Below are 26,605 nucleotides of genomic sequence, written 5' to 3' on the forward strand. Positions count from 1 at the left end.
CATATATATATATATACACACACAGATACATATATCTATGTATACTTTTTTCAGATTCTCTTCCCTTATAGATTATTACAAAATATTGAGTAGAGTTCCCTGTGCTATACAGTAGGTCCTTGTTGGTTATCTATTTTATATATAGTAGTGTGTATAGGTTAATCCATTTTTTAAGGAAACATGTTTGGGCCAAACAGATCATGTCTGTGGTTGCAGGCCTTTGTAGGCCTTTCTTATCAGATCCTGCGTTCATTATTTGTGCTAACTTCTCTTCTGGATGGCAGACACTCGACGGCTCCTCTGCGTCTTGCTCTGTGCCTACACAGGGTGGCTTTGGAAGCAGACAACCTTGGGTCCCATCCCGACTCCAACGCCAGCCACCACGTGGCCGAGGGTTGGGATTCACGTGCAGTAGGCGCCTAACTAGTCTTTGGGTGACAGACAAAGGGGAGTAGCAGATAAAGCAGGAGAAAAGGTACAGAGTGGCCAATTAAGTTTGAATTTCAGAAATATGAGTAATTTTTTAGTATAAGTATATCCTCAATACTCCAATCTTACAAATAGAGATAGTTAACTTCTCTACACCTCAGTTTCTTTATATGTAAATTGGGGAAAACAGTGTCGTCCTCATGGGGCTCTTTGAGGATTAAATGAAAGAATGCATGTAGTGTTTAGCCCAGTGTTGCACTTCTAATAATGGTTCACAAATAGCAGCTGTTGTTAGAATTAGCAAACTGGGCAACTGTTCTGCAATAATAAGATGTTGCTCTGACAGCGTGAGCTTCATCCCATGATGATGTCAGCACATCTTACTTCCTGTCTGTAAGGCTGTCAGGGGAGGAAAGCCACCCCTGTATCCTGCCTATATTAGGATTCCCTTGCTCCTCTGCCCCTCATCTCCCTCCTCCATCTCTCCTTGGCAAATGCCTTGTCCTCAGCGGTCTGAAATGCACATTATGAAGTGGGCTTCCTGCAACAATTCGGCTGCTCTAACAGAGAAGGGCCCCTGTTTCCTAATATGTGGGCATCACTTGGGCTGGTCATGTCTGCTGGCACACCTGTAAAGTCTACTAAGTGTAAGATTTGTGCATTCAGCCTGGCTTGTACTGGGACAGAAGGCGAAGAAGTCTTTCCCAGATGTTGGGTTGAATTTAGAATTTTCTATCTATACTCTTCTGGTCCTACCCTCTCTGAATATAGGCTGCATAATGACCTGCTTTTTAGGTTGAGAAGATGAAACATGGGCCATATGTATTCAGTCATTTGATTAACTACTAATCAGAGATCAGAGTAGATTAGCTACTGTGGCTTAGAAGAACCCAAATCAGTGAATTTTAATACTGATTATTTTCTATTGCTGGGCTTTGGAATGTAGCCCATCCCAACTGCAAGGCAATTCTTCTTTTATGTTTTTCATATTAGGAATGATAAATTGCTATACAGAGAAAGAGAGAAATTGGAGGTAAAACATAAAGAATAAAAATCCCTAAAATCCCTGCAGTCTGGGACAACCATTGTTAACATTTTACATAGTTCCTTGTAGTATTTTTTTCTATGCCTTTTTTTGAAGAGGGGTACAAACCTATAATAATATCTCATATATAGATTTTACATTTCTCATTTTATTTTCTTCTTTTTATTACACAACTGGTACATAAAATTGTAGAAAATGAAAATGAACACAAAAAAATTAAAAACTCCTTCAATTCCAGTAGACAAAGACAACTACTATGAAAAATTTATGTATATCCTTGTATTATATTTGTGTGTGGAATTATATAACTTTTTAAATAGCTTTTAATAGATGTATCATGCTATACATAGTTTATAATACGCTTTCTTCCTATTTACCTATCTATACCAACATCTATTTCTACAAATACATAATGTATTTGTATTTTATGTATTTAAAATACATAAAAGAATTAGTTAATAATTAAAGAGAGAATTAGTTAATAATTAAAGGTCTAGTAATGGGAGATTTATTAATAAACTATAGAAAAAAACATACAAGGGAATACCATGCAGTCATTGAAAATGTTATGGTATTTTAGGAGAAATATTTCATAATTAGGAAGGTATTCCTGTTATTATGTGTTATATTATTAGATAAAAAAATCTGGTTGCAAAACAGTTATAGAATATGTCATATTTTTGTTAAGAAACAAACAGATTTATCCATGCCTCTTTGCTTTTCTCTTTTTTTTTTTTGGGGTTCACGGGCCTCTCACTGTTGTGGCCTCTCCCGTCGCGGAGCACAGGCTCCGGACGTGCAGGCTCAGCGACCATGGCTCACAGGCCCAGCCGCTCTGCGGCATGTGGGATCTTCTCAGACGGGGGCACGAACCCGTGTCCCCTGCATCGGCAGGCGGACTCTCAACCACTGCGCCACCAGGGAAGCCCTGCTTTTCTTTTTAAAAGACATTAATAGTGGTTCTCTCTGGATAGGAACACTTTCCTTTGTTTCTCTGCATTTTCTAATTTTTTTACAATGAACACTTAGTACTCTCATAGCATGAAAAACAAATTAAGTATACCTTTTCCTCTCATCATAGGAATTAAGATAGAAGTAGACATTCTAGGTAAAGCAATGTGCCTTCATCTGGCAAATAATTTTAAGGTCTATCTTTACAACTGAAGGTTGGTTTTATTTTGCATTAAAATTTCTAAAGCTGGGAATGTATTCTAGCAGAAGATAAAAACTGTACCCAGCTATAATGAGATAAGCACAATTTTTTTTAAAAAAAAGATAATTGATGGTGAATTCAATTCAATTCCCCATGGTTGGGGTGCCTGGAGTTATTCTTGACTTTATTATCACACAATTTTTCTTGATTCAGTAGCTTGAAGCTTTCTGGATAAAAAAGTCTGAGGAACATGTGGCTGTTACTATGAGTAATGGCTTTTTCTTTCTTCTGGCTGGCTCTCTGAGTAGTTTATCATTACTTGTGGCAGCTTTTAAACACAATCTTATCATCTATCTTCATTTTCTCTTTTGTACAGTAATTCCAATTGTCTTCCATTAATTTTTGCATGTTAACCTATTTGGCTTAAGGGGGATTCTCAACCTCAATATTAGTATAAAAAAGAAAATCACATATGAGCATGGGAATTTTTCTTCTAAGAATCATTTTGAGATGCTGTTGGCATATGAAATAGCATCCCAAATGGGAAGATAATATCCTTGTTAATCAAAAAACTATTTAAAAACTCAATTAACAGAACATTATGCTATATAATTAATCTTCATTGCATTTCACTGATTTCTTTCCCATCCCCCCCACAAAGTAGTTAATATGTCTTTTATGTCTTTGAAGTTTATTGTAATAATCAATAGGCTACATTTCATAATATAAAGTAAGCTAGCTATAGAAGATAATCAGATGCTTTTTCTCTGCCTAAAGTAATTAAGTCAAAATCATCAGAAGTTTCTTCCATTCTAAGTTGTGTTGAATCTGCTGAGCCTTTGAGGGAAACTTAAACAAAACTAAAAGGGAAGAGACTGAAACAAATCATGTGGCTTGACTTTTGGGAAATCAAGATCAAAAAATGTAAACAAAACAATAAATGAGAAAAAATTAAATTACTTGGAATCTGGAGAAACAGATGAGTGGAGATCTGGTCATGTTGAGATAAGCTATGCTTGAATAACCCTAAACTGGCTATTTCAGAACTGTAACTTTATAGATTTATACACTGGCTTTTTCATTTGAGGGATTTTTTTGGTTCATATGCATTAAAAACTTTCCCCTCCTGTTTTTCATAAGATTAAAATAAAACTCATTGTGAAAACTTAGAAAATAAAAACAATAAGTTTTTATTTTCTAAGTTTTCACAATGAGTTTTATTTTAATCTTATGAAAAACAGGGGGGAAATTTAAGGAATAAATTGACAAGTCACCCATAAGGCACAGTCAAAATTAATCATGATAAACCTTTCAGTGTGTTTCCTTTCAGTCTTTAAAAATGTTAATATATGTTTGATCGTAGTATATACACAGTCTGCATTTTTTTTAACTTACATATGAGCATTACCCTTTCTTAATAAATGTTGGAGATAGGCAGAAAGCAAACCCCTTGTTTCTTGATTTATATTTAAATGTGTACTCCTCAAAGACACACACACACAGGACGATGAATCACTCCCCAGCTTATTTGCTTGGGAGATGGTGTTTAATTTGTATATACTAATCCTCTAATTGTTATGCTATTCAATTAGCACCCTTTCATATATGATTTGATTCTGAATTGTTTTGAGTGTAGATGGCCTCTTTCCCAGCAAGGGTATTAAGAAGTTTTAGGGTTGGTAATTCCACTGTGTGAAGGTTTCCAGATTAATACAGAATCGGCTTCCGTGTTCAACCCCGAACATTCTCTCTCTCTGACCTATTTATATCAACTCTCCCTAAACCAACAAATGATATAAGAAGAGTATGAAGGGAGAAGGGAGAAAGAGAAGAAACCATTACTTGATCAGCGTTTTGATGGGGTCCCCTCTCTTCTTGACCTATGTTTCTACTAGAGAGCTTGATTGTGTCAGACAAGGACATCTGCTTTCCAAACCCCCAAATATATTCAGGGATTAATAACTTCTACTGAGTACGCCCAACACACAGGGACGGCATGTTTAGTTTCCCGAAACGTGTTCCCAGAATAACATTCAGTAAATCTTTAGACAGGAAGTCACATTCCCAAAACACCTGGAAATAATCTGCATTAGTCAAAAACTACAGATAACAAGTCTCACATAATTCGACCATAAATTTGTTATTTTTAAAAAAGAATAAGTACTATTTACTGAGGGCCTATTCTCTGCCAGCCATTCTGCTAGGCCTCTTGCAGATATGGTTTCTAAGTTTTTCAACAGCCTGCAAGGTAAAAAGGAAAATGGAGGCTAAAAGAGATTGGAATACGTGGTTTGCTGACCGTATCTCTGAAACTACCAAACAAGACACGTCACCTCCACATACCATTAGTAGACAGAAGGAAGTAGGCTGCATTCTGCTGAGGGAGCCATCTTATTTTATTGATTTTTTCTTCTATTTCTAAACTCTTCAGGTAATCGAACTCGGGTTCATGGCTCTGGAATGTGCTGTAAACATTGTATTCACCCCTACGATGAACCTGATTTTTACTCTGTAGGAAGGGAAAAAAAAGTCACATGAAAGATTAAATCACATAAGCCAACTGCAAATTCACCAGTTCCTTCCTTTTTCTGAGTAGAGTCATGAGGGGTGAGACGGGCAGGCCGTGTCCAAGTGGGCTGAGGGCAGGACTACGACGGCCATGGGTTCCTCTTTAGCTCAGGGCCCTCAGGCTGTGGTAAATACTGGCCCCTTCAATATTTACAACTTTTTACTTATAAAGTATATACATAAACTGCTGCATGTCTTGGACACCCTTAGGAGTGAGTCATCCCATGCTGATGTCCATACAGACTTGTATCAATCTTTTAACAAAAACACAAAGCTGTAGCATCTGCACCTTTCACCGGCCTTTTAAAATCTCATCAGATCTTCACAGAATCTCTGAGAGGTGCACAGAGCAGGGAAATGAACAAAAGAGGCTCACAGAAATTAAAATGACTTCTCAAAGGTCACACAGCTTATAAGCAGTGGATCTCTCCCTCTCCTTTTTCCAACATGAATAACAAAACAGACGTGAGTGCAGAGGTGACATGTGAATCATTAGGAGAACCATGAGACTTTACACTGGCTTTCCCCCAGCGCTGATTATGCAAAGTGCACACAGCAGGAACTAAATAAATGGTGAGAGAACAAAACATAAAGGAAGGGTGTGCAGAAAGGGAGGAGACAAAGAAGAAAGGTGGATAGGAGGAAAAGATGGTGTGAAAGAGAGAAAGGGAAGAAGGGAAAAGGAGGAGGAGAGGTTTGCATTTTAGGACCTAGTGAGCAAGGGCCTCAAGATTCAGGCTTCGGAAAACTGTGTTCAAAAATTCAAATCCAGGTCTTGCTAGGCATTTGTCATAAATGCTTAACTCTTAATAAAAGGCTCAATTAAAAAAAAATTATCTCTGGGTAGATACTGAACATTCAAACCCAAGTCTCAATTTACTGATGGGTGATGGTACTGATACCCAGATGTTAAATGTGCCTGTGAGGGCACTGAGGTTCCTTGAACAAATTTTCCAGGACAGCACGTCTTGAGGATTCACGCACAGGAGCCACACACGGGAATCAAAAGGAGGCCTGACCTAGATGTTGTCACATGGCTGTGTTTCTCAAGCTCAGTGTTCATTCAACCCCAAGTCTCACCGCAAAGCCCAACATTTAACTGCAGGCTATTATCCTCAACATTTATTCCTTATTGAACAATACCACCCTCCTTTGGAAAATGTGTCCCCCTTCTTTCTACTAATGAATCAGGTTCCCCAAATATTTCAGTAAATTAAAATAGGTGAAAGCTATAAATACCTAATGGGAAACATGGAGCGGAATATTACTGGCAACACTCTGCCTTGGGTAATTTATGCTAAACAGTTCCTCTGGTTTCTCTTTATCATCACTATGAACCTAATTGGATTTTTTTTAAAAATTGAAGAAGAAGGTTTGAAAATCAATTTTAAAAGGACTTTAAAGGCTGACATCCTCGCTCCTACCCTGTTTACTGCAGAGAGAGCTAGTCCACCTGAAAAATAAATTTTTACGAGTGTTGATTTGCTACCATCCAAATCAGACTGTCAAGTGTGTGTAGGATGTGCCAGACCAATTAGCACTAGGCAGCTCCGGAAAAGCAGGAAGAATTCCAGGTCACGAAGAGCTATTAGTTCCTACTTGCCAACAACATTTTCGTGTTTCCAGGGCCAATGGAATAGGCTGGGTGCCTGATTTAACGCTGAACACTTGAATTCATACAGAACCCCGAGGGATTACGATGCCCTTATAGAAATTAATTGCAAATAATGTGCAATTACCAAATATATCACCTCTAAATGAGGCTTTCCTTTTTTGAGGGGAGGTGGAACACAAATGACTTTGAGGCACAAAGCAGGCTTTAAATTGCTAGGGAAGTCTCTTGTGAAACCTCCCTCCTGCACTGGGCCCTCCTGCTACGCTGTGCCGGGTGAATCTCCGAGGCAGGCAGTAGCAGATGGGCGAGTTATTTGAACACAGACTGGCCTGCTGGAAGCTTCAGGACCACGCCGGCGGAGGCCAAGGAAATCAAATTGGGCCGTAATTTCATTCTGACAGAACAGAAGCAGACACCAAAAAACTCAATTTATATGAAAAAGAGAAACAATTCCTAGTGGAACCCAAGTCTCAGGAAGAAATGGGCTTTTCGAGATTCACTGGGAGTTAGAACTGCTGCTCAGAATGCATAGAGCATTCAGCTGCAGGGAACTTCGTGTCACCTATAGTAAAGTGTGGGCTACATGCATTGCTCAGATGGCATTTTCTGGGATTTCACTCCCTTTGGTAGGGGGAGCTACCATTTTCTTCTTTTTTTTTTTTATGGTTAGCAATATAGTATTTTTAATTAAGGTATGTACGTTGTTTTTTTAGACATAATGCTACTGCATACTTAACAGACCACAGTATAGTGTAAATATAACTTTTATATGCACTGGGAAATCAAAAAATTGGTGTGACTTGCTTTATTGTGATATTCCCTTTATTGCGGTGGCCTGGAACTGAGCCCACGATCTCTCTGAAGTGTGCCTGTAAATTGTATGTATTCTCTTCTGACCCAAGTTATCCTTTTCATATCTGTTGGGGAAGGGTTATATTTTTTATCCTAGGTATTCTGTTAGGAGTCCCTGAATTTCAACAGCTGGAGGAGGATAAACCCCACTGAAAAAGGAGGCGTTACACTCAACAAGCACCCGTGGAATTTTGCAGGTCAGATGAGAAGTGAGGTCGTTTTGAATGTGCAATACCCAGGTTTGGAAAGATGAGACCTTGCCCAGAAAAGGCTCTATTTTCCGGTGCTTTTGTGAGCCTGAGTGTGTAACTACTGATGTTAATGACTTTTTGGCAGTTTTAGTTTGCAAGCCAAGCAGCAAGGTTAAGGGCAACACATGAGGATTAAGGAACGGTGGGAGGCCTTCTTTAAAAGAAGAAAATGGCTATTTTGCATTCACTGCCACTTACCTCCTGCTCTCGTTGAAATATTACAACCCGACCCCCCTTGTCCCCTGTCGCTAGTAATTCTCCCGTGTGGTTGAATTCTACCGTAGAGATAATGTCAGCTGAAAAAAAGAAGACAAAGGCAATTTAAGTAACTGCACACTTACTTTGAAACGATAGATAATAGACATACTTTTCTGTGCATTTAAGGGCTTAGGGCTTTGTCTCTGCAGTGGAATTTACAAGGATTCTGTGTTCTGTATTTTAAGTGCCACTAGAAGTGGCACTTGGGAAAGTAAATTTCCCAGATGCCCACCCTGCACTGTGGTCTCTAGGAACAACTGGAGAGAACAAAAGGAAAAAGCACATTCAGACCCTTTTGTTTTGGTCAAGAGAAAATGAATTTCTTTACGGGCGCAGGGAAATGGCAATTTTCTTTGATAATTTCTACCAACCACAGGCTTTTTTCCCACCCGTGTCCTTCTGCATTCCCCTTTCTTCTACACCCAGAAACTTCCCCAAATGAGTTTCAGTTGTGGAATCCAAACGAGGGCTGAAGACTGAGGAAGAAGGGGTGAGATGCTTGAAGCTCAGACACCGAAAACAAAGGGGCGGATCACAGAGGAATCGTCGGGAAATCTCCAGGAGCTGGAAATTCAAGGAGGGACCCCACAAATGCTCCCCCTTTTCTGGTGAGCCGAACACACCCTTCTGGAAGAGCAGGGCCTTACTGCAACCCCAGGAGAAAGGTGCTGAGAAAACAGGGTCACGAGGTCAGAGGGAAGAGAGAAATTTGTACTCTGTATTTCTTATTTTTTAAGTGTATTTTTTTATTGGAGGATAATTGCTTTACAATGTTGTGTTAATTTCTGCTGTATAATGGCATGAATCAGCTGTATGTATATCTATATCCCCTCCCTCTTGCACTCTGTATTTCTAAACAGAGAAAAGACACAGGCATCAGGAAGTCCGCTCACAGATAATTGCTGAAGGAATGCCAGCCTACCAAGTCTTTCTTCAATGCTGGTAAGTTACCCCCCCCCCCCCCCGAGGAACACGACAGGTAAATTACCTATGATTGGATTTATTAGGGCTATTTTTAGAAAAATGTCAGAGGTTAATTCCTCTGCAATTATTCCCCTGCAGGGCTCCAACAATTGCTACAGAGAGTGCAAATGTGTTTAAAAAAAAAAAAAAGAAGGAAGCAGGGGAATTATGACTGTGGCCTTTGACAGAAGTACATTCTGAAGATTATGTCCATGTAAGGAAAGCAAAGGGGAAACAGTGAGGTGGAAAACTAAGGCAATTACCCCTGAATAATTCAAATCTCAAATCTTACTTTAATATCATCATTTCAGGATTTTCTTTGTATGCCTGATCGATTCAGGTAAGTAGTGTAAAATTCTCCACTTTGCTTCTAACTGTCCTTTTCCATCCATGAAAGAGCTTCAAATGGTCATTCTTTGCGCAGAAGGAAAAAGAATAAGGCATAAACCATAGGCACCTGCAAGCCAGGCACGTTTAAAAGAATAATTCATGATTTCTGTTTTGGCATCTTAGGTAACTGACCCCAGTGGTAGCAGATTCAAATCCTACAGGGCCACGCACGAGGGGACGTGGAGTGAAGTAGCAAGCTTGCGTTTCCTCTTAAAAGACAAGCTGGCTACTCAGTTTACGCCAACTGTGACTATGAAATATTACCTGTGTTGCCAGATATTCTGATTTTTTTTAAAAAAAGGAAGCTGGAAATCCAGAGTTTTATGTAAAATCGCTTCAGTTTTACCTATTGGCAACCAATTATTTTGTTCAGTGCCATGACATTAAGAAAAATATAATCTTGTCTATCAGCTGAAAATGGTTTGTGGGTCACCAGCTTCCGATCTCTGGTCTCTAGCGTCTGCCTTCAGAAAATGCCACCCCATTCCTTAATTGACAATCTCAACTGGACATCCCATCCATTCGCTCAAGAAGGCCCCACAAATGAATACTACCCGAAGGAAACACAAAAGAAGCTGCGTGGCTACTCAGTTCCTGAAGGAAGTTTAGAAGGCCCATTTCTAGAACAAGGGCTCAAATAGGAAGGAGCAGGCAAGCCCAGCAAAGCTGGGAAGCCAGCCACCCGGAGTGATTATCGGCCACTTTCCTTTTTTAGAGTTTGCGTGTCTTAGCAAAGCACTCTCGTGTACAGAGGAGACAAGAAGGCTGTTTAATATTTGCAGACGCCTCAGAACGCCCTGGTTGAAAAGCACTCGAGTGCTAGGATACACTTCTAATATTAGTCCCTGCTTCTGCCTTTTCAGTGAGTGGCTAGCCATGGGGTTATTCACGAAGCTTCCTGGCTTTGGGGGGAGAACCTAAAGCAGACATGGCTATTTCTTGTCACTTCCAGGCTTCTGTCAGGTACTAAAACATGAGTCGAGAAGGAGAAGTAAGGAGCGATGAGAGGGTGGTGAGGAGACCAGGCCTGGGGGTTAACAGTGCCATACTCATGTCTTTAGGGCTAAGATTCTACTGAAGGGCAGCTGAAGCCCTTCCTCTCAGCAGCTGTGTGAACACAGATGCTGGAGCTCTAGGGGGGTTCCAGGGCTAGTGCACTGACAACAAAGAGATGGCTCTTCCCTTTTGGTGACATTGAGTATTGGAAGGAAGAGGTAAGTAGCTCTTTCCAAGGTCAGCCTCTGGCTCAGTTTCCAAGAAAATGCCATTCCAAGGGAAACAAAATTCAGTCTCCCAGGGATGACATTCATACTATCTTTTTGCCTGGACTCTGAAAATGTCTTCACTCTCTCTTTAAGATGCACACAGGTCAAATCAAGGAAGGATTCAAGCTCAAGTCCAAGCCACATGATCCAAGGCGGTATTATTAGAACTTTGCACTATGGGATAACAGGCATGGTCCCAGCTATAAAAATACCTCCTTCGTTTTCCAAGCGTTATCACTGTTTGTGCTATGTCTCCCTCGAGAACCCTGTCAGAGAAAGGTTGACTGGTATGGCAGGATTCTGAAATTCCTTAGTCTGTTGCCAAGTCCTTGCCTTTATTTTAACCCTGCCAGGCAGGTGGTCTGTATATTGGGTTGCTTACATATGGCTACTGTGTGCTTCCCTTCAGAACATACACATTGCAGCTCAAGTTAATACCTGTTTTGAACTTTTATGTTTCCTGACTCATTCATCATGGCTAAGCCAGTAGGTGTAACCAGAGTATTTTACTGCCCTATCCATCTCTGCATAGCTTCACCTATGACTGTTTAATAATTGATGCAAAATTCATGAATCACCCCACATTCCAGTTTCAAGATACAGAAACTTCTGATACAATACTCCTGGGCTTGCAACATGCTCTTGGTAGAGCAGTTTAAATTAGAAAACGTACAATGCTCAAAACAACATGACTTTTGTTGGGTATAGAAAGAGGTTATGGCGATAATAATAAACTAGCAAACTTAGACACGATAACGTCACCTGAAATCATGGTCAGCAGAAATCAATTCATCAAGTTCAATTAAGGTTCAGTTCATCAAGTTCAATTAGAGGACATTTGCCTTTAAATGATAAGTGTGTATGACAACTCATTTTCTTAAACGCCCAGCTGAATCATGCTATGATGCAAAAAGCTATAAACTTGAGCATTTTCTCTCTGTTCTATAAAGAGGTGAATGAAGTGCATGTTTTTGACTAAAAACAAAAAGCAGAAGCCAAAAACAGTTATGGAGGTCAAATGTAGTTAACATGACTTTTTAAGGAAATCCTGGGAGGTATGACGTTTGCCCTGCTCCACATCTATTTGTGCTGATTTAATTTCCACAAGACGGTGGCCTGGTAACCCCATTTCTAGTTCAAAAGGCACTGATAAGATCAAGTTTTTCATTTTAAAAATCAATCTCAGCATCCTTCAAAGGTTCCAGACTAGTAAGTTCATACATAAAGTTTCCATTTAACTGAATAATAGAAATTGACTTGGCAATTATATGCATGTGATTGTGAGGCTAGAGAAAAGGAAGGACCCCCTTGTTCATGCCCTAATCCCCGCCCCCCCCCCCCCCCCCCAGTATACCATGCTAGGCTGGAGTCTATGCAATGCCAGAGCACTGGGCTGAGTACTAGTATTGGGTGATTTTTGATAAAACAATGGCTTAGTGTAGACTTAGGACCTAAAGCCAAATCTTCTGATGGGACAAGATCTCACCGACCAGGTCACTAGCATTGGCCTCTCAGCATCGATCACAGGGATTGAAATGAGACGGTAATGCAGTTTAGCCTTCAGAGCCCATTAAATGTTGTATCTTTCATCTTGGAAACATCTGGGAGATAATACTATAAAGTCATATATGTACTTTATCAGCTGACTAGTTCTGCAATATTTGGCCTTCTTCCTGATGAGGAGGTCAGTTCTAGCAGAATCTGCTGTTTCTTCAGCTAGGATAAGGATATCAGCAAGAATGGAAAGTAGGTTTCCTAGCAGGTAACAATGGTGAAATGATGGTAGCTGCCAGAAAGTTTGTGTTGAGAAGAATTCGGGAGGCCACTTCCAGGTCAAAGTGCTGCGATTAATTGGCAGTGGCTCCTGCAGTGGGGGGAGGTGACATGTGGAGCCTTTGTCACTGCTGTATAGGAGTTTCCGGCTAGATTGGCCTTGACTTTGCGGATCATTAAACAAACGGGATTCTTAGGCTCCCTGGAGGGAATTAAAACTACTCCTTCCATCTACATAACACTGTGGACTCCTTGCATTCTGCTTCACAGTCCAAAGTTGGCATCCATTTTCTCGGATAAGGTTTTCCCTGGTATGTTTGGATGACTGAAATAGTACACTGGAGTATATTTTCCACCAAAATAGGGGGGAAAAGGAAGTCTGGTTTTGGCCAGACAAGATATACCCAAGTACTGCTACTGGGATTGTGCCAAAATGGTCATGTTGAAAAGATATTAATATATTATAAAATTTAAAAAAAGAATCAGGTAATAAAATAGTATGTGTCAGATGACCTCAATTTTGTTAAAGTATTTACATTTTAATATATATTTTTTAAACTGGTAGAGTAATATATACTTACTAAAACTTCCATTAATACCAAGATGATGATTAGAATATAAACTGAAATATCCCCCAAAGATAATAATTAACTCCTATAAATACACACACAAATAATCATAGGAAAAAGTCCGTCAGGGAGAGCACAGGATGATATTGTTTTGGGGTAGGACATGGAGGACTAAATTAATTTTTTTATAGTCTTCTAATTTCTCAGCATTTTCTAATTTTTTTACCTTGACTACAAATACTTGAACAATTTTTAACTTTTAAGCAATTTTAATTGACTTTCAAACTGAATACAAGATTTTAACATTTACCTCAGTGACTTTTTATTTTTTTAATTTTATTTAATTTTTTTTAACATCTTTTTTGGAGTATAATTGCTTTACGATGGTATGTCAGTTTCTGCTTTATAAGAAAGTGAATCAGCTATACATATACATATATCCCCATATCTCCTCCCTCTTGCATCTCTCTCCCACCCTCCCTATCCCACCCCTCTAGGTGGTCACAAAGCACCGAGCTGATCTCCCTGTGCTATGCAGCTGCTTCCCACTAGCTATCTATTTTACATTTGGTAGTATATATAAGTCCATGCCACTCTCTCACTTTGTCCCATCTTAACCTTCCCCCTCCCCATGTCCTCAACTCCATTCTCTATGTCTGCATGTTTATTCCAGTCCTGCCCCTAGGCTCTTCAGAACAAATTTATTTTACTTTTTTTCTTATTTCATATATATGTGTTATCATACGGTATTTGTTTATCTCTTTCTGACTAAATTCACTCTATATGACAGATTCTAGGTCCATCCACCTCACTATAAATAACAATTTTGTTTCTCTTTATGGCTGAGTAATATTCCATTGAATATATGTGCCACATTTTCTTGATCCATTCATCTGTTGATGGACACTTAGGTTGCTTCCATGTCCTGGCTATTGTAAATGGAGCTGCAATGAACATTGTGGTACATGACTGTTTTTGAATTATGGTTTTTTCAGGGTCTATGCCCAGTAGTGGGATTGCTGGGTCATATGGTAGTTCTATTTTTAGTTTTATATGGAACCTCCATACTGTTCTCCATAGTGGCCGTATCAATTTACATTCCCACCAACAGTGCAAGAGTGTTCCCTTTTCTCCACACCCTCTCCAGCATTTATTGTTTGCAGTTGTTTTGATGATGGCCATTCTGACTGGTGTGAGGTGATACCTCATTGTAGTTTTGATTTGTATTTCTCTAGTGATTAGTGATGTTGAGCATCCTTTCATGTGTTTGTTGGCCGTCTGTATATCTTCTTTGGAGAAATGTCTATTTAGGTCTTCTGCCCATTTTTGGATTGGGTTGTTTGTTTTTTGGATATTGAGCTTCATTAGCTGCTTGTAAATTTTGGAGATTAATCCTTTGTCAGTTGTTTCATTTGCAAGTATTTTCTCCCATTTTGAGGGTGGTCTTTTCGTCTTGTTTATGGTTTCCCTTGCTGTGCAAAAGCTTTTAAGTTTCATTAGGTGTCATTTGTTAATTTTTGTTTTTATTTCCATTTCTCTAGGAGGTGGGTCAAAAGGATCTTGCTGTGATTTATGTCATAGAGTGTTCTGCCTATGTTTTCCTCTAAGAGTTTTATAGTGTCTGGCCTTACATTTAGGTCTTTAATCCATTTTGAGTTTCTTTTTGTGTATGGTGTTAGCGAGTGTTCTAATTTCATTATTTTATATGTAGCTGTCCAGTTTTCCCAGCACCACTTACTGAAGAGGCTGTCTTTTCTCCATTGTATATTCTTCCCTCCTTTATCAAAAATAAGGTGACCATATGTGCCTGGGTTTATCTCTGGGCTTTCTATCCTGTTCCATTAATCTATATTTCTGTTTTTGTGCCAGTACCATACTGTCTTGATTACTGTAGCTTTGTAGTATAGTCTGAAGTCTGGGAGCCTGATTCCTCCAGCTGCACTTTTCTTTCTCAAGATTGCTTTGGCTATTCGGGGTCTTTGTGTTTCCATACAAATTGTGAAATTTTTTATTCTAGTTCTGTGAAAAATGCCAGTGGTAGCTTGATAGGGATTGCATTGAATCTGCAGATTGCTTTGGGTACTAGAGTCATTTTCACAATGTTGATTCTTCCAATCCAAGAACATGGTACATCTCTCCATCTGTTTGTATCATCTTTCATTTCTTTCATCAGTGTCTTAAAGTTTTCTGCATACAGGTCTTTTGTCTCCTTAGGTAGGTTTATTCCTAGGTATTTTATTCTTTTTGTTGAAATGGTAAATGGTAGTGTTTCCTTAATTTCTCTTTCAGATTTTCCATCATTAGTGTATAGGAATGCAAGAGATTTCTGTGCATTAATTAAAGTATCTTGCTACTTTACCAAATTCATTCATTAGCTCTAGTAGTTTTCTGGTAAAGTCTTTAGGATTCTCTGTGTATAACATCATGTCATCTGCAAACAGGGACAGCTTTACTTCTTCTTTTCCGATTTGGATTCCTTTTATTTCTTTTTCTTCTCTGATTGCTGTGGCTAAAACTGCCAAAACTATGTTGAATAACAGTAGTGAGAGTGGGCTACTTTGTCATGTTCCAGATCTTAGTGGAAACAGTTTCAGGTTTTCACCATCGAGAACGATGTTGGCTATGAGTTTGTCATATATGGCCTTTATTACGTTGAGGAAAAGTTCCCTCTATGCCTATGTTCTGGAGGGTTTTTATCATAAATGGGTGTTGAATTTTGTTGAAAGCTTTTTCCTCATCTATTGAGATGATCATACAGTTTTTCTCCTTCAATCTGTTAAAATGGTGCATCACATCGATTGATTTGAGTATATTAAAGAATCTTTGCATTCCTGGGATAAACCCCACGATCATGGTGTATGATCCTTTTAATGTGCTGTTGGATTCTGTTTGCTAGTAATTTGTTGTGGATTTTTGCATCAGTGTTCATCAGTGATATTGGCCTCTAGTTTTCTTTCTTTGTGACATCTTTGTCTGGTTTTGGGACCAGTGTGATGGTGGTGTCGTAGAATGAGTTTGGGAGTGTTCCTCCCTCTGCTAGCTTTTGGAAGAGTTTGACAACGATACGTGTTAAGCTCTTCTCTAAATGTCTGATAGAATTCACCTGTGAAGCCATCTGGTCCTGGGCTTTTGTTTGTTGGAAGGTTTTTAATCACACTCTCAATTTCAGTGCTCGTGATTGGTCTGTTTATAGTTTCTATTTCTTCCTGGTTCAGTCTCTAAAAATTTGTCCATTTCTTCTATTTGTCCATTATATTGGCATATAGCTGCTTGTAATAATGTCTCATGATCCTTTGTATTTCTGCAGTGTCAGTTGTTACTTCTACTTTTTCATTTCTAATTCTACTGATTTGAGTCTTCTCCCTTTTTTCTTGATGAGTCTGGCTAATGGTTTATCAATTTTTTTATCTTCTCAAAGAATCAGCTTTTTAATTGATCTTTGCTATCGTTTCCTTCATTTCTTTTTCATTTATTTCTGACCTGACCTTGATGCTTTCTTTCCTTCTGCTACCTTTGGGGGTTTTTTTGTTCTTCTTTCTCTAATTGCTTTAGGTGTAAGGTGAGGTTGTTTATTTAAGATGTTTCTTGTTTCTTGAGGTAGGATTGTATTGCTATAAACTTCCCTCTTAGAACTGCTTTTGCTGCATCCCATAGGTTTTGGGCCGTCATGTTTTCATTGTCATTTGTTTCCAGGTATTTTCTGATTTCCTCTTTGATTTCTTCAGTGATCTCTTGGTTATTAAGTAGTGTATTGTTTAGCCTCCATGTGTTTGTATTTTTTACAGATTATATTCTGTAATTGATATCTAGTCTCATAGCATTGTAGTTGGGAAAGATACTTGATATGATTTCAATTTTCTTAAATATATGAAGGCCTGATGTGTAACCCAAGATATGATCTATCCTGGATAATGTTCCACGAGCACTTGAGAGGAAAGTGTATTCTGTTGTTTTTGGATGGAATGTCCTGTAAATAGCAATTAAGTCCATCTTGTTTAATGTATCATTTAAAGTTTGTGTTTCCTTATTTAGTTTCATTTTGGATGATCTGTCCATCGCTGAAAGTGGGTTGTTAAAGTCCCCTACTACGATTGTGTTACTGTCAATTTCCCCTTTTATGGCTTTTAGCATTTGCCTTATGTATTGAGGTGCTCCTATGTTGGGTGCATAAAAGTTTACAATTGTTATATCTTCTTCTTGGATTGATCCGTTGATCATTATGTAGCGTCCTTCTTTGTCTCTTGTAATAGTCTTTATTTTAAAGTCTATTTTTGTCTGATATGAGAATTGCTACTACAGTTTTCTTTTGCTTTCCATTTACATGCAGTATCTTTTTCCATCCCCTCACTTTCAGTCTGTATGTGTCCCTAGGTCTGAAGTGGGTCTCTTGTAGACAGCATATATATGGGTCTTGTTTTTGGATCCATTCAGCCAGCCTATGTCTTTTGGTTGGAGCATTTAATCCATTTACATTTAATGTAATTATCGCTATGTATGTTCCTATTACCATTTTCTTAATTGTTTTGGGTTTGTTATTGTAGGTCCTTTCCTTCTCTTGTGTTTCCTGCCTAGAGAATTTCCTTTAGCATTTGTTGTAAAGCTGTTTTGGTGGTGCTGAATTCTCTTAACTTTTGCTTGTCTGTAAAGGTTTTAATTTCTCCGATGAATCTGAATGAGATACTTGCTGGGTAGAGTAATCTTGGTTGTGGGTATTCCTGTTTCATCACTTTAAATATACCCTGCCACTCCCTTCTGGCTTGCAGAGTTTCCACTGAAAGATCAGCTGTTAACCTTATGGGGATTCCCTTGTATGTTATTTGTTGTTTTTCCCTTGCTGCTTTAAATATTTTTTTTCTTTGTGTTTAATTTTTGCTAGTTTGATTAATATGTGTCTTGGCGCATTTTTCCTTGGATTTATCCTGTATGGGACTCTGTGCTTCCTGGACTTGATTAACTATTTCCTTTCCCATATTAGGGAAGTTTTCAACTATAATCTCTTCAAATATTTTCTCAGTCCCTTTCTTTTTCTCTTCTTCCTCTGGTACCCCTATAATGCAAATGTTTTTGTGTTTAATGTTGTCCCAGAGGTCTCTGAGGCTGTCCTCAATTCTTTTCATTCTTTTTTCTATGTTCTGCTCTGCAGTAGTTACTTCCACTATTTTATCTTCCAGGTCACTTATCCGTTTTTCTGCCTTAGTTATTCTGCTATTGATCCCTTCTAGAGAATTTTTAATTTCATTTATTGTGTTGTTCATCATTGTTTGTTTGCTCCTTGATTCTTCTAGGTCCTTGTTAAACGCTCCTTGTATTTTCTCTCTTCTATTTCCACGATTTTGGATCATCTTTACTATCATTACTCTGAATTCTCTTTCAGGTAGATTGCCTATTTCCCCTTCATCTGTTTGGCCTGCTGGGTTTTTACCTTGCTCCTTCATCTGCTGTGTGTTTCTCTGTCTTCTCATTTTGCTTAACTCACTGTGTTTGAGGTCTCCTTTTTGCAGGCTGCAGGTTCATGGTTCCCATTGATTTTGGTGTCTGTCCCCAGTGACTAAGGTTGGTTCAGTGGGTTGTTTAGGCTTCCTGGTGGAGGGGACTGGTGCCTGTGTTCTGGTGGATGAAGCTGGATCTTGTCTTTCTGGTCAGCAGAACCGAGTCCAGTTGTGTGTTTTGGGGTGTCTGTGACCTTATTATGATTTTAGGTAGCCTGTCTGCTGATGGGTGGGGTCGTGTTCCTGTCTTGCTGGAGTGTCCAGCACTGTAGTTTGCTGGTTGTGAGTGGAGCTGGGTCTTAGTGTTGAGATGGAGATCTCTCGGAGAGCTTTAACCATTTGATATTATGTGGAGCCAGGAGGACTCTGGTGGACCAATGTCCTGAACTCGGCTCTCCCACCTGAGAGGCACAGGCCTGACACCCAGCCGGAGCACCAAGACCCTGTTAGCCACACGACTCAGAAGAAAAAGGAGAAAAAAAGAATGAAAGAAAGAATAAAATAAAATAGTTATTAAGATAAAAAATAAAAGATAATTATTTAAAATTAAAAATAATAAAAAAAGAAAAAATAGAAAGAAGAGAGCAACCAAACCAAAAAAAAAAAAAAAAAAATCCACCAATGAAAACAATCATTAAAAACCATACTAAAAAGAAACAAAAAACAACAACAACAAAAACCCGGACAGACAGAACCCTAGGACAGACAGTAAAAGCAAAGCTATAGACACAAAATCACACAAAGAAAAGCATATACATACACACTCACAAAAAGAGAAAAAGGAAAAAGTATATATATATTGTTGTTCCCCTAGTCTGCCACCGCTATTTTGGGATGATTCATTGTCTACTCAGGTATTCCACAGATGCAGGGCACATCATGTTTACTGTGGAGATTTAATCCGCTGCTCCTGAGGCTGCTGGGAGATATTTCCCTTTCTCTTCTTTGTTGGCACAGCTCCTGGGGCTCAGGTTTGGATTTGGCCCCGCCCCTGCGTGTAGGTTGCCTGAGGGTGTCTGTTCTTCGCTCAGACAGGACGGGGTTAGAGGAGCAACTGATTAGGGGGCTCTGGCTCACTCAGGCCGGGGGGAGGGAGGGGCTCGGAGTGCGAGGCGAGCTTGCAGCAGCAGAGGCCAGCGTGACATTGCACCAGCCTGAGGCGCGCCGTGCGTTCTCCCAGGGAAGTTGTCCCTGGATCAGGGGACCCTGACAGTGGCGGGCTGCACAGGCTCCCGGGAGGGGAGGTGTGGACAGTGACCTGTGCTCGCACACAGGCTTCTTGGTGGCGGCAGCAGCAGCCTTAGCGTCTCATGCCCGTCTCTGGGGTCCGTGCTGTTGGCCGCGGCTCGCGCCCGTCTCTGGAGCTCGTTTAAGCAGCGCTCTTAATCCCCTCTCCTCTCGCACTCCGAAACAACGGTCTCTTGCCTCTTCGGCAGGCCCAGACTTTTTCCCGGACTCCCTCCCGGCTAGCTGTGGCACACTAGCACCTTCAGGCGGTGTTGACGCAGCCAACCCCAGTCCTCTCCCTGGGATCTGAACTCTGAAGCCCAAGCCTCAGCTCCCAGCCCCCGCCCGCCCCGGCGGGTGAGCAGACAAGCCTCTCGGGCTGCTGAGTGCTGGTCGGCACTGATCCTCTGTGCGGGAATCTCTCCGCTTTGCCCTCTGCAACCCTGTTGCTGCGCTCTCCTCCGTGGCTCCAAAGCTTCCCCCCCTGCCACGCCCCGTCTCTACCAGTGAAGGGGCTTCCTAGTGTATGGAAACTTTTCCTCCTTCACAGCTCCCTCCCACTGGTGCAGGTCCTGTCCCTATTCTTTCATCTCTGTTTTTTCTTTTTTTCTTTTGCCCTACCCAGGTATGTGGGGAGTTTCTTGCCTTTTGGGAAGTCTGAGGTCTTCTGCCAGCGTTCAGTAGGTGTTCTGTAGGAGTTGTTCCACATGTAGATGTATTTCTGATGCATTTGTGGGGAGAAAGGTGATCTCCACGTTTTACTCTTCCGCCATCTTGAAGGTCTCCTCAGTGACTTTTTAGACTTTTAAAAAATTCATTTTTTAATTCCCCAAAAGTGGGAATTACTTTTTGTAATTCTCTTTTTGTGGCATATAGTTTTATGGGTTTGGATAAATGCATGTATTGAATACAAGTATCCACTACCATCTTAATGAGATAGAACAGTTTAATCACCCCCCCACCAAAGTTCCTTCATATTGCCCCTCTGTAGTGAAATATTTTTCAAAAAGGAATAAAATTATGGGAATCAAATGAGCTGATAGGTATATAAGAGCGTCCAAAGGAAGCTGTGCAAATACAGAGGCTTAATACTACTAGTCTCTATACATATGGCTCAACTTAACTTATAGCCAATGATCACTTTCTCATTAGGTAAAGATTTTATATTTTTAATTTTACTGTTTCGAAATTATCACCATTTACAATTCTGTTTTTAGAGTGCTGGGAAGCTCAATTCATCAATATATCTTTGTTTACCTGTATCACAAACTGGGTTTATGCCTGAGGTTTTCTGCCTTTTGATTCAAAGACCCCTTTGCCTTTAATTGGGATGATGTCTGAGTCCTTGGTTCAGTAGCATTCATGTATTGACACTACTTCTCACAGTCCTTCAGCTCGGTCCTAGTGACTGAAGCAGTAAATATAAAGTTCTGAGAAGTGATAACACATGGATCTAATCTTGCTTACCAATTTTGATCTACTGGCAGAATCTGCCTATTGAGAAAGACTGTGAGGTCATAGCTGGGCTTGGTGCGAAGGTGTTGTGATCAAATAGTCATGTCTGTCATGGGCATTGGCTTGGAAAGAGGCTGTACAGATGCCACTTGCTTGCTCTACTGGCCTACTGTATACAATATACACATTCTGTTGGATCCAGAATTGATTCCTTTGTCACCTGACTGGTGTCTAGTATTTAGATACTGAATCTTTTCCCTTTACTTTGAATACAATTAATTCTGTGCCTACGAGTTTAAACTTCAACCTGGTGCTGGTAATCCTCTTGTATGAAAGAATGCAGGTAGAAGGGTCCAGTGGCCCCAGTTCCCAAGATTTTATCACAAGGGCTGCTTCCTATGTAACCACAAGCACAGTGCTGGAAAATAGGCACCGTTTAAATGTCAGCATTCCTACGTAGACCAAGCTCATTAAGAGCAGGTAATGTGCTGTGGCCGCTCTTGGTTGGCTGCTCCTCCAGTGTCTTTCTTCCTTGCCTGCCTCCCACTGTAGAGGCTGAAAAATCCAGATACTTGCTTCCCAGCCTCCCCTGTGGCTAGGGATGCCCATGTGACCCAAATTTGTCCAATGAGCCATACAGGAAACTCTGCTGCGGGGCAGAGAGGCAGAGATTCTGGGAAAGTTCTTCCCTGAATAAAAGGAAGGAAGCAAGTGATGGGAAGCCTTCTGGCTGCACTGACATACTCCTTGTATAATACTATCTTTGTATGTGGTTGTATGTAGCCATATGTGGAGCTGTGGCAGCCATCATGTGACCATGAGGTGACAAGTGTAAGGTCAAGCCAAGAGGCTGAGTATGACAGATGGAAGAAAGGGACAATGTCCTTGGTGACATCAGTGAACTGCAAAAACCTACCTGAGGGACAGACTATGTCTGGACTTGTTAAACAAAAGATACCCAGTAGTTTAAGCCGCTGCTAGATAGATTTCCTGTTATTTACATCTGAATGCATAATAATAGACATGTCTTCCCATCTTTGTTTTCCTCATAGCATTTTGCACAGGGCCAGATTATTACTGCACATTGAATTGGAAAAAATGATCTCTTGTCCTGCAACCTCCATGCACAAAGTCTCACACTCACATTTTCATTTCACTCTATCACACAACCAATTTTTCTTCGTACTTGGTTAGCTCCCAGTATTGAGGTGTTTATTTTCCCCTCTTCCCCTGAGTGGCAATGGTGCATTAATTTTTGACCATTCAAATAGGAGAGCAGGGACTTCCCTGGTGGTGCAGTGGTTAAGAATCGCCTGCCAATGCAGGGGACACAGGTTCGGTCCCTGGTCCAGGAAGATCCCACACGCCGTGGAGCAACTAAGCCTGTGTGCCACAGCTACTGAAGCCCGTGCACCTAGAGCCCGCGTTCTGCAACAAGAGACACCACTGCAATGAGAAGCCTGCACACCGCAACAAAGAGTAGCCCCCACTCGCCGCAACTAGAGAAAGCCCGCACGCAGCAGTGAAGATCCAACACAGCCAATAAATAAATAAATATATTAAAACATTATATATATGAAAGCAGCTTACTGGGATAGGATGCCTCCCCCCCTATAATTTATCATGGTGTCCATCATAAAATTATGACTTCAAAGGGACTTAGCCATGCCCTCCTTAGAAGCCAAGTTTCTCCCTGCTAATGTGTAGTAAGCCCACCATGCTTGCTGGGCTGTGAAAATCCAGATGGTAAGAAGCAGGTGAGTAATGAATGCCATGCTGTTCCCATTAAAATGCACACAGCTTCCCCATACTGACCAAATCCCCAGCACTAACCCGGTTTGAGACAGCCCAGGACATGGGGGTTGATGGAGACTGCCTTTCATTCAAAACAAGTTCCCGCAACATAGAAGCTGAGAAGAGACAATTTTCCTGTAGTGGAACAAAACTTGCCTAAAGGGCAAAGGAATTTTAAAAATTATGAGTTCTCTAAGTACAGAAAAAGCCAGTGGGCAATTGGTAGTAGTACAGACTTGCCTTCAAGCCTGTGTGGTTTACAGAGGAATCTGCTGTCAAGGTGTCTCCCATCTGTCACCCACTCTTTCAGAAAGCAGAGGAGTAATTAACTGCTCAGGTGATACAAACTCTGTCAATCATTCAGATCTATCATCTACACAATATGGGACCATATAGCACTGAACTCAAAGTCAGTGGGACCCCGGGTCCAAGAGGAGAAAGTACATCACATCTGTGGGGTGCTCTTGGGCAGGGCTTGGAGTCTCTTGGCATGTCTTTGGTCAAAAATCTTGTGCCAAATGCTCTGAACTCAGAAAGACATGGCACCTGACTTGTGGGAGTTAAAGATCCCCATGTTTGTGGGTTAGCTCTAATATCACTTCTTTTTTTTTTTTTTTTCCCCGGTACGCAGGCCTCTCACTGTTGCAGCCTCTCGCGTTGCGGAGCACAGGCTCCAGACGCGCAGGCTCAGCGGCCATGGCTCACGGGCCCAGCCACTCCGCGGCATGTGGGATCTTCCCGGACCGGGGCACGAACCCGTGTCCCCTGCATCGGCAGGCGGACTCTCAACCACTGCGCCACCGGGGAAGCCCTAATATCACTTCTTAAGGGAAGCCTTCCATGACTTCTCCCCAAACCCAGATGGCTCCCTTTGTGATGCAGCCTCAAGGCTTCCCATACTTCTCCTCCATCACAGTTATCACCACTTACCATTAGCACTTATCACAATGGTAACAGAAGCATTTTAAATGCCTTTCTCAGTCTCTAAAATGTAAAGTCCACAAGGAACTTGTTCACCACTGAACCTCCAGTGCCTAGCTTAGTGTCTTAACGTAGATGCTTCTTAATTTTTTTCTTTAATTGATCACCAAATGAGAGCCCAAAAGAGCCAATGCCAAAGTGGACCAACACATAGAGAATGAATAACCCTAAGCAAAGTATCAATGAACAAAATACTTACGCTGAATGAATGTAAGAAACATTTTTTAAGGGGTATGAGGCAAGGGGAAGCTCTTATTTGGAACAGTGAGTATTTTATGACTTTAGAACCAGAGAGATTGATCAGTAAAGAACAGATTTTATCCTTAAAAGGCTTTGTACCATTGGCAGTTTCCTGTGAATCGCAGGAAGAGAAGAGAGCAGGTGGGTTGATGAAGAGAGAGTACTGGGGTAGGGTGCTAGTTGAGAGAGGGCATGAAGGTAGCAACGAGACAACCCAAAGAGGATTTTGAGTAATTAGATCTGAGATGCAAGGAATCTATTTAATGAACACCTATTCTGTGTATATCACTGGGCTGGGTGCCAGGGATATGCTAATAAAACATATCTGATCTTTGCCTTCAAGGAGCTTTCAATCTAGAGGACTGGGGGACAGTGGTAGACTGGGATACAGCAAAATAATGTTGGAGAAGAGGTTGTTCAAAGACCCCATAAGGAAGTCTTTAAGCCACAGAATAAGAATCCTAGTTTTGACCCAGAGGGCAACAGAAAGTCACTACTGGAACTTAAAATAACTTACATCTCATCCACAGCCCTGCACTGAAAAAAAAAAAAAAAAAAAATCTCTTGTATTTCTCCAAAGGACAAAATGAACACTAAATGCAATATGTCCCTTTGTTAAATTCTAGGTGAGCCTAAAGAAAAGAATAAAGAATGTATTCAGATTTTTCCTCCTAAAACATGAGGTTTCTATGTCAAACAAAATAAAGATGCTGTTGACAGTTCATAAGGTATTATGCTTTGATGGTTTTTCAATGGTCTTACCAAAGAAAGTGGAAAGTATTAGAACGAAATATGCTATTTATAATTCTATGAATTGGTATTTCTCTTTTCATCTCTGTCTCTTTCCTCTTTGTTCCTGTTCCCCACCCTCCCTCCCCACCTTCCTCCCTCTGTCTCTGGGTAGGAGTTGTGGTGTTTTGAAGATTAGAATAATATGTTTCTCTCTTATGGATAATGTCCCTATTTTAAAGCACTGAATACAGTATTTTACACATAATAGGTAAACAATAAAAGACAGAATGAATAAACGTGTTGATTTTTATTAAGAGCATGACCCAACCTTGAATAAATATTCATCAGGCAAAAGCATTATAGTACATCCTTACTGCTTTTTTTAATCCGCTGAAAATTGGATATTTAGAAAATCCATTATATTTGATTTCATGTTCATGTAGCAGTTTAGATACCAATGAATAATACAAAAAGTAGAAAAGTCTGGAAAGACTAAACATTGATCAAATCATTCATCATTCTATTTATTCACTTGGCAAATATTCACTGAGCGCACCTACTCTGTGTCAAATGCTATTCCAGGTATTGGATATACATCAATGAATAAAAGCGATAAAACATCTGTCCTTATGAAACTTATGTTCCACTTGTGGAGAAAAGATAATAATCAGTGAACATAATAAATTACATCATGTGTTACGTACTATGGGAAACAAATACAGCTAAGGGGAATCAAAAGTGCTGGAGGTGAGAGGGAGGCTAAGATTTTAAATAGGGTGGCTTTAACAGGCCTCAATGAGTAGACTTGAAGGAGGGGAAGGAGCTCACCATGTAGGCATCTTAGGAAGAGTGCTCTAGACAGAGGCAAGAGATGGTGAGACGACCCCAAGAGAGCAACATGCATGTGCCAGGGGTCCAGTGTGGCTGGAGCAGTGCCAATAGGGAAAAACGAGGTAACAGACTTGAGAGGTTCAGATAATGTAAAGTCTTGCAGACCATAGCAAGCACTTGGCTTTTGCTGAAAGTGAGATGGGCACAACACTGTGAATGTACTTAATACCACTGAACTGTACACTGAAAAATACGGTTGACCCTTGAACCACATGGATTTGAACTGTGCAGGTCCACTTACACATGGATTTTTTTTCAGGAGCAAATACTACAGTACTACACGGTCCACGGTTGGTTGAATCCACAGATATGGAGGGATCACGGATACAGAGCGATGACTATAAATTACACCTGGATTTTCGACTGCACAGAGGGTCAACTTCCCTAATCCCCTCGCTGTCTGAGTAGTTAACTGTAGTTAAAATGGTAAATTTTGTGTTATGTACATTTTAACACAATAAAAAAATATGAGAAAATATGAGATAGGAGGTTGTTGGTGGGTACAGAATAGAGAAGCGATACAGTACATCAATCCGACTGTAGCGCTGAGAATAGACTGCAGAGGGCTGAGGAGTCAGGGAGTGTAATGAGATAATCCAGGTGAGATGTTGGTGGCTCAGCCCAAGGCACTGGCAGTGAACCTGGAGAGAAGGGGTCATGTTGTG

At 40.4% G+C, this 26,605-nt stretch overlaps 1 protein-coding gene across 5 annotated transcripts in view; it reads right to left on the minus strand.

Moving 5' to 3' along the window:
* Positions 1-26,605, minus strand: part of PPP2R2B (protein phosphatase 2 regulatory subunit Bbeta) — a 455,567-nt gene that overhangs the window by 100,390 nt on the left and 328,572 nt on the right. For all 5 annotated transcript variants that reach the window (XM_060296398.1, XM_060296401.1, XM_060296400.1 and 2 more), the window contains 2 exons: positions 8,112-8,209; positions 4,971-5,136 (listed from right to left, as the gene is read on the minus strand). In XM_060296398.1, coding sequence (XP_060152381.1) covers positions 4,971-5,136; positions 8,112-8,209 — 264 coding nt within the window. The remainder of the gene's footprint in view (positions 1-4,970; positions 5,137-8,111; positions 8,210-26,605) is intronic.

The sequence above is a fragment of the Globicephala melas genome, chromosome 3, assembly GCF_963455315.2.
Source record: "Globicephala melas chromosome 3, mGloMel1.2, whole genome shotgun sequence".
Taxonomy (NCBI): Eukaryota; Metazoa; Chordata; class Mammalia; order Artiodactyla; family Delphinidae; genus Globicephala; species Globicephala melas.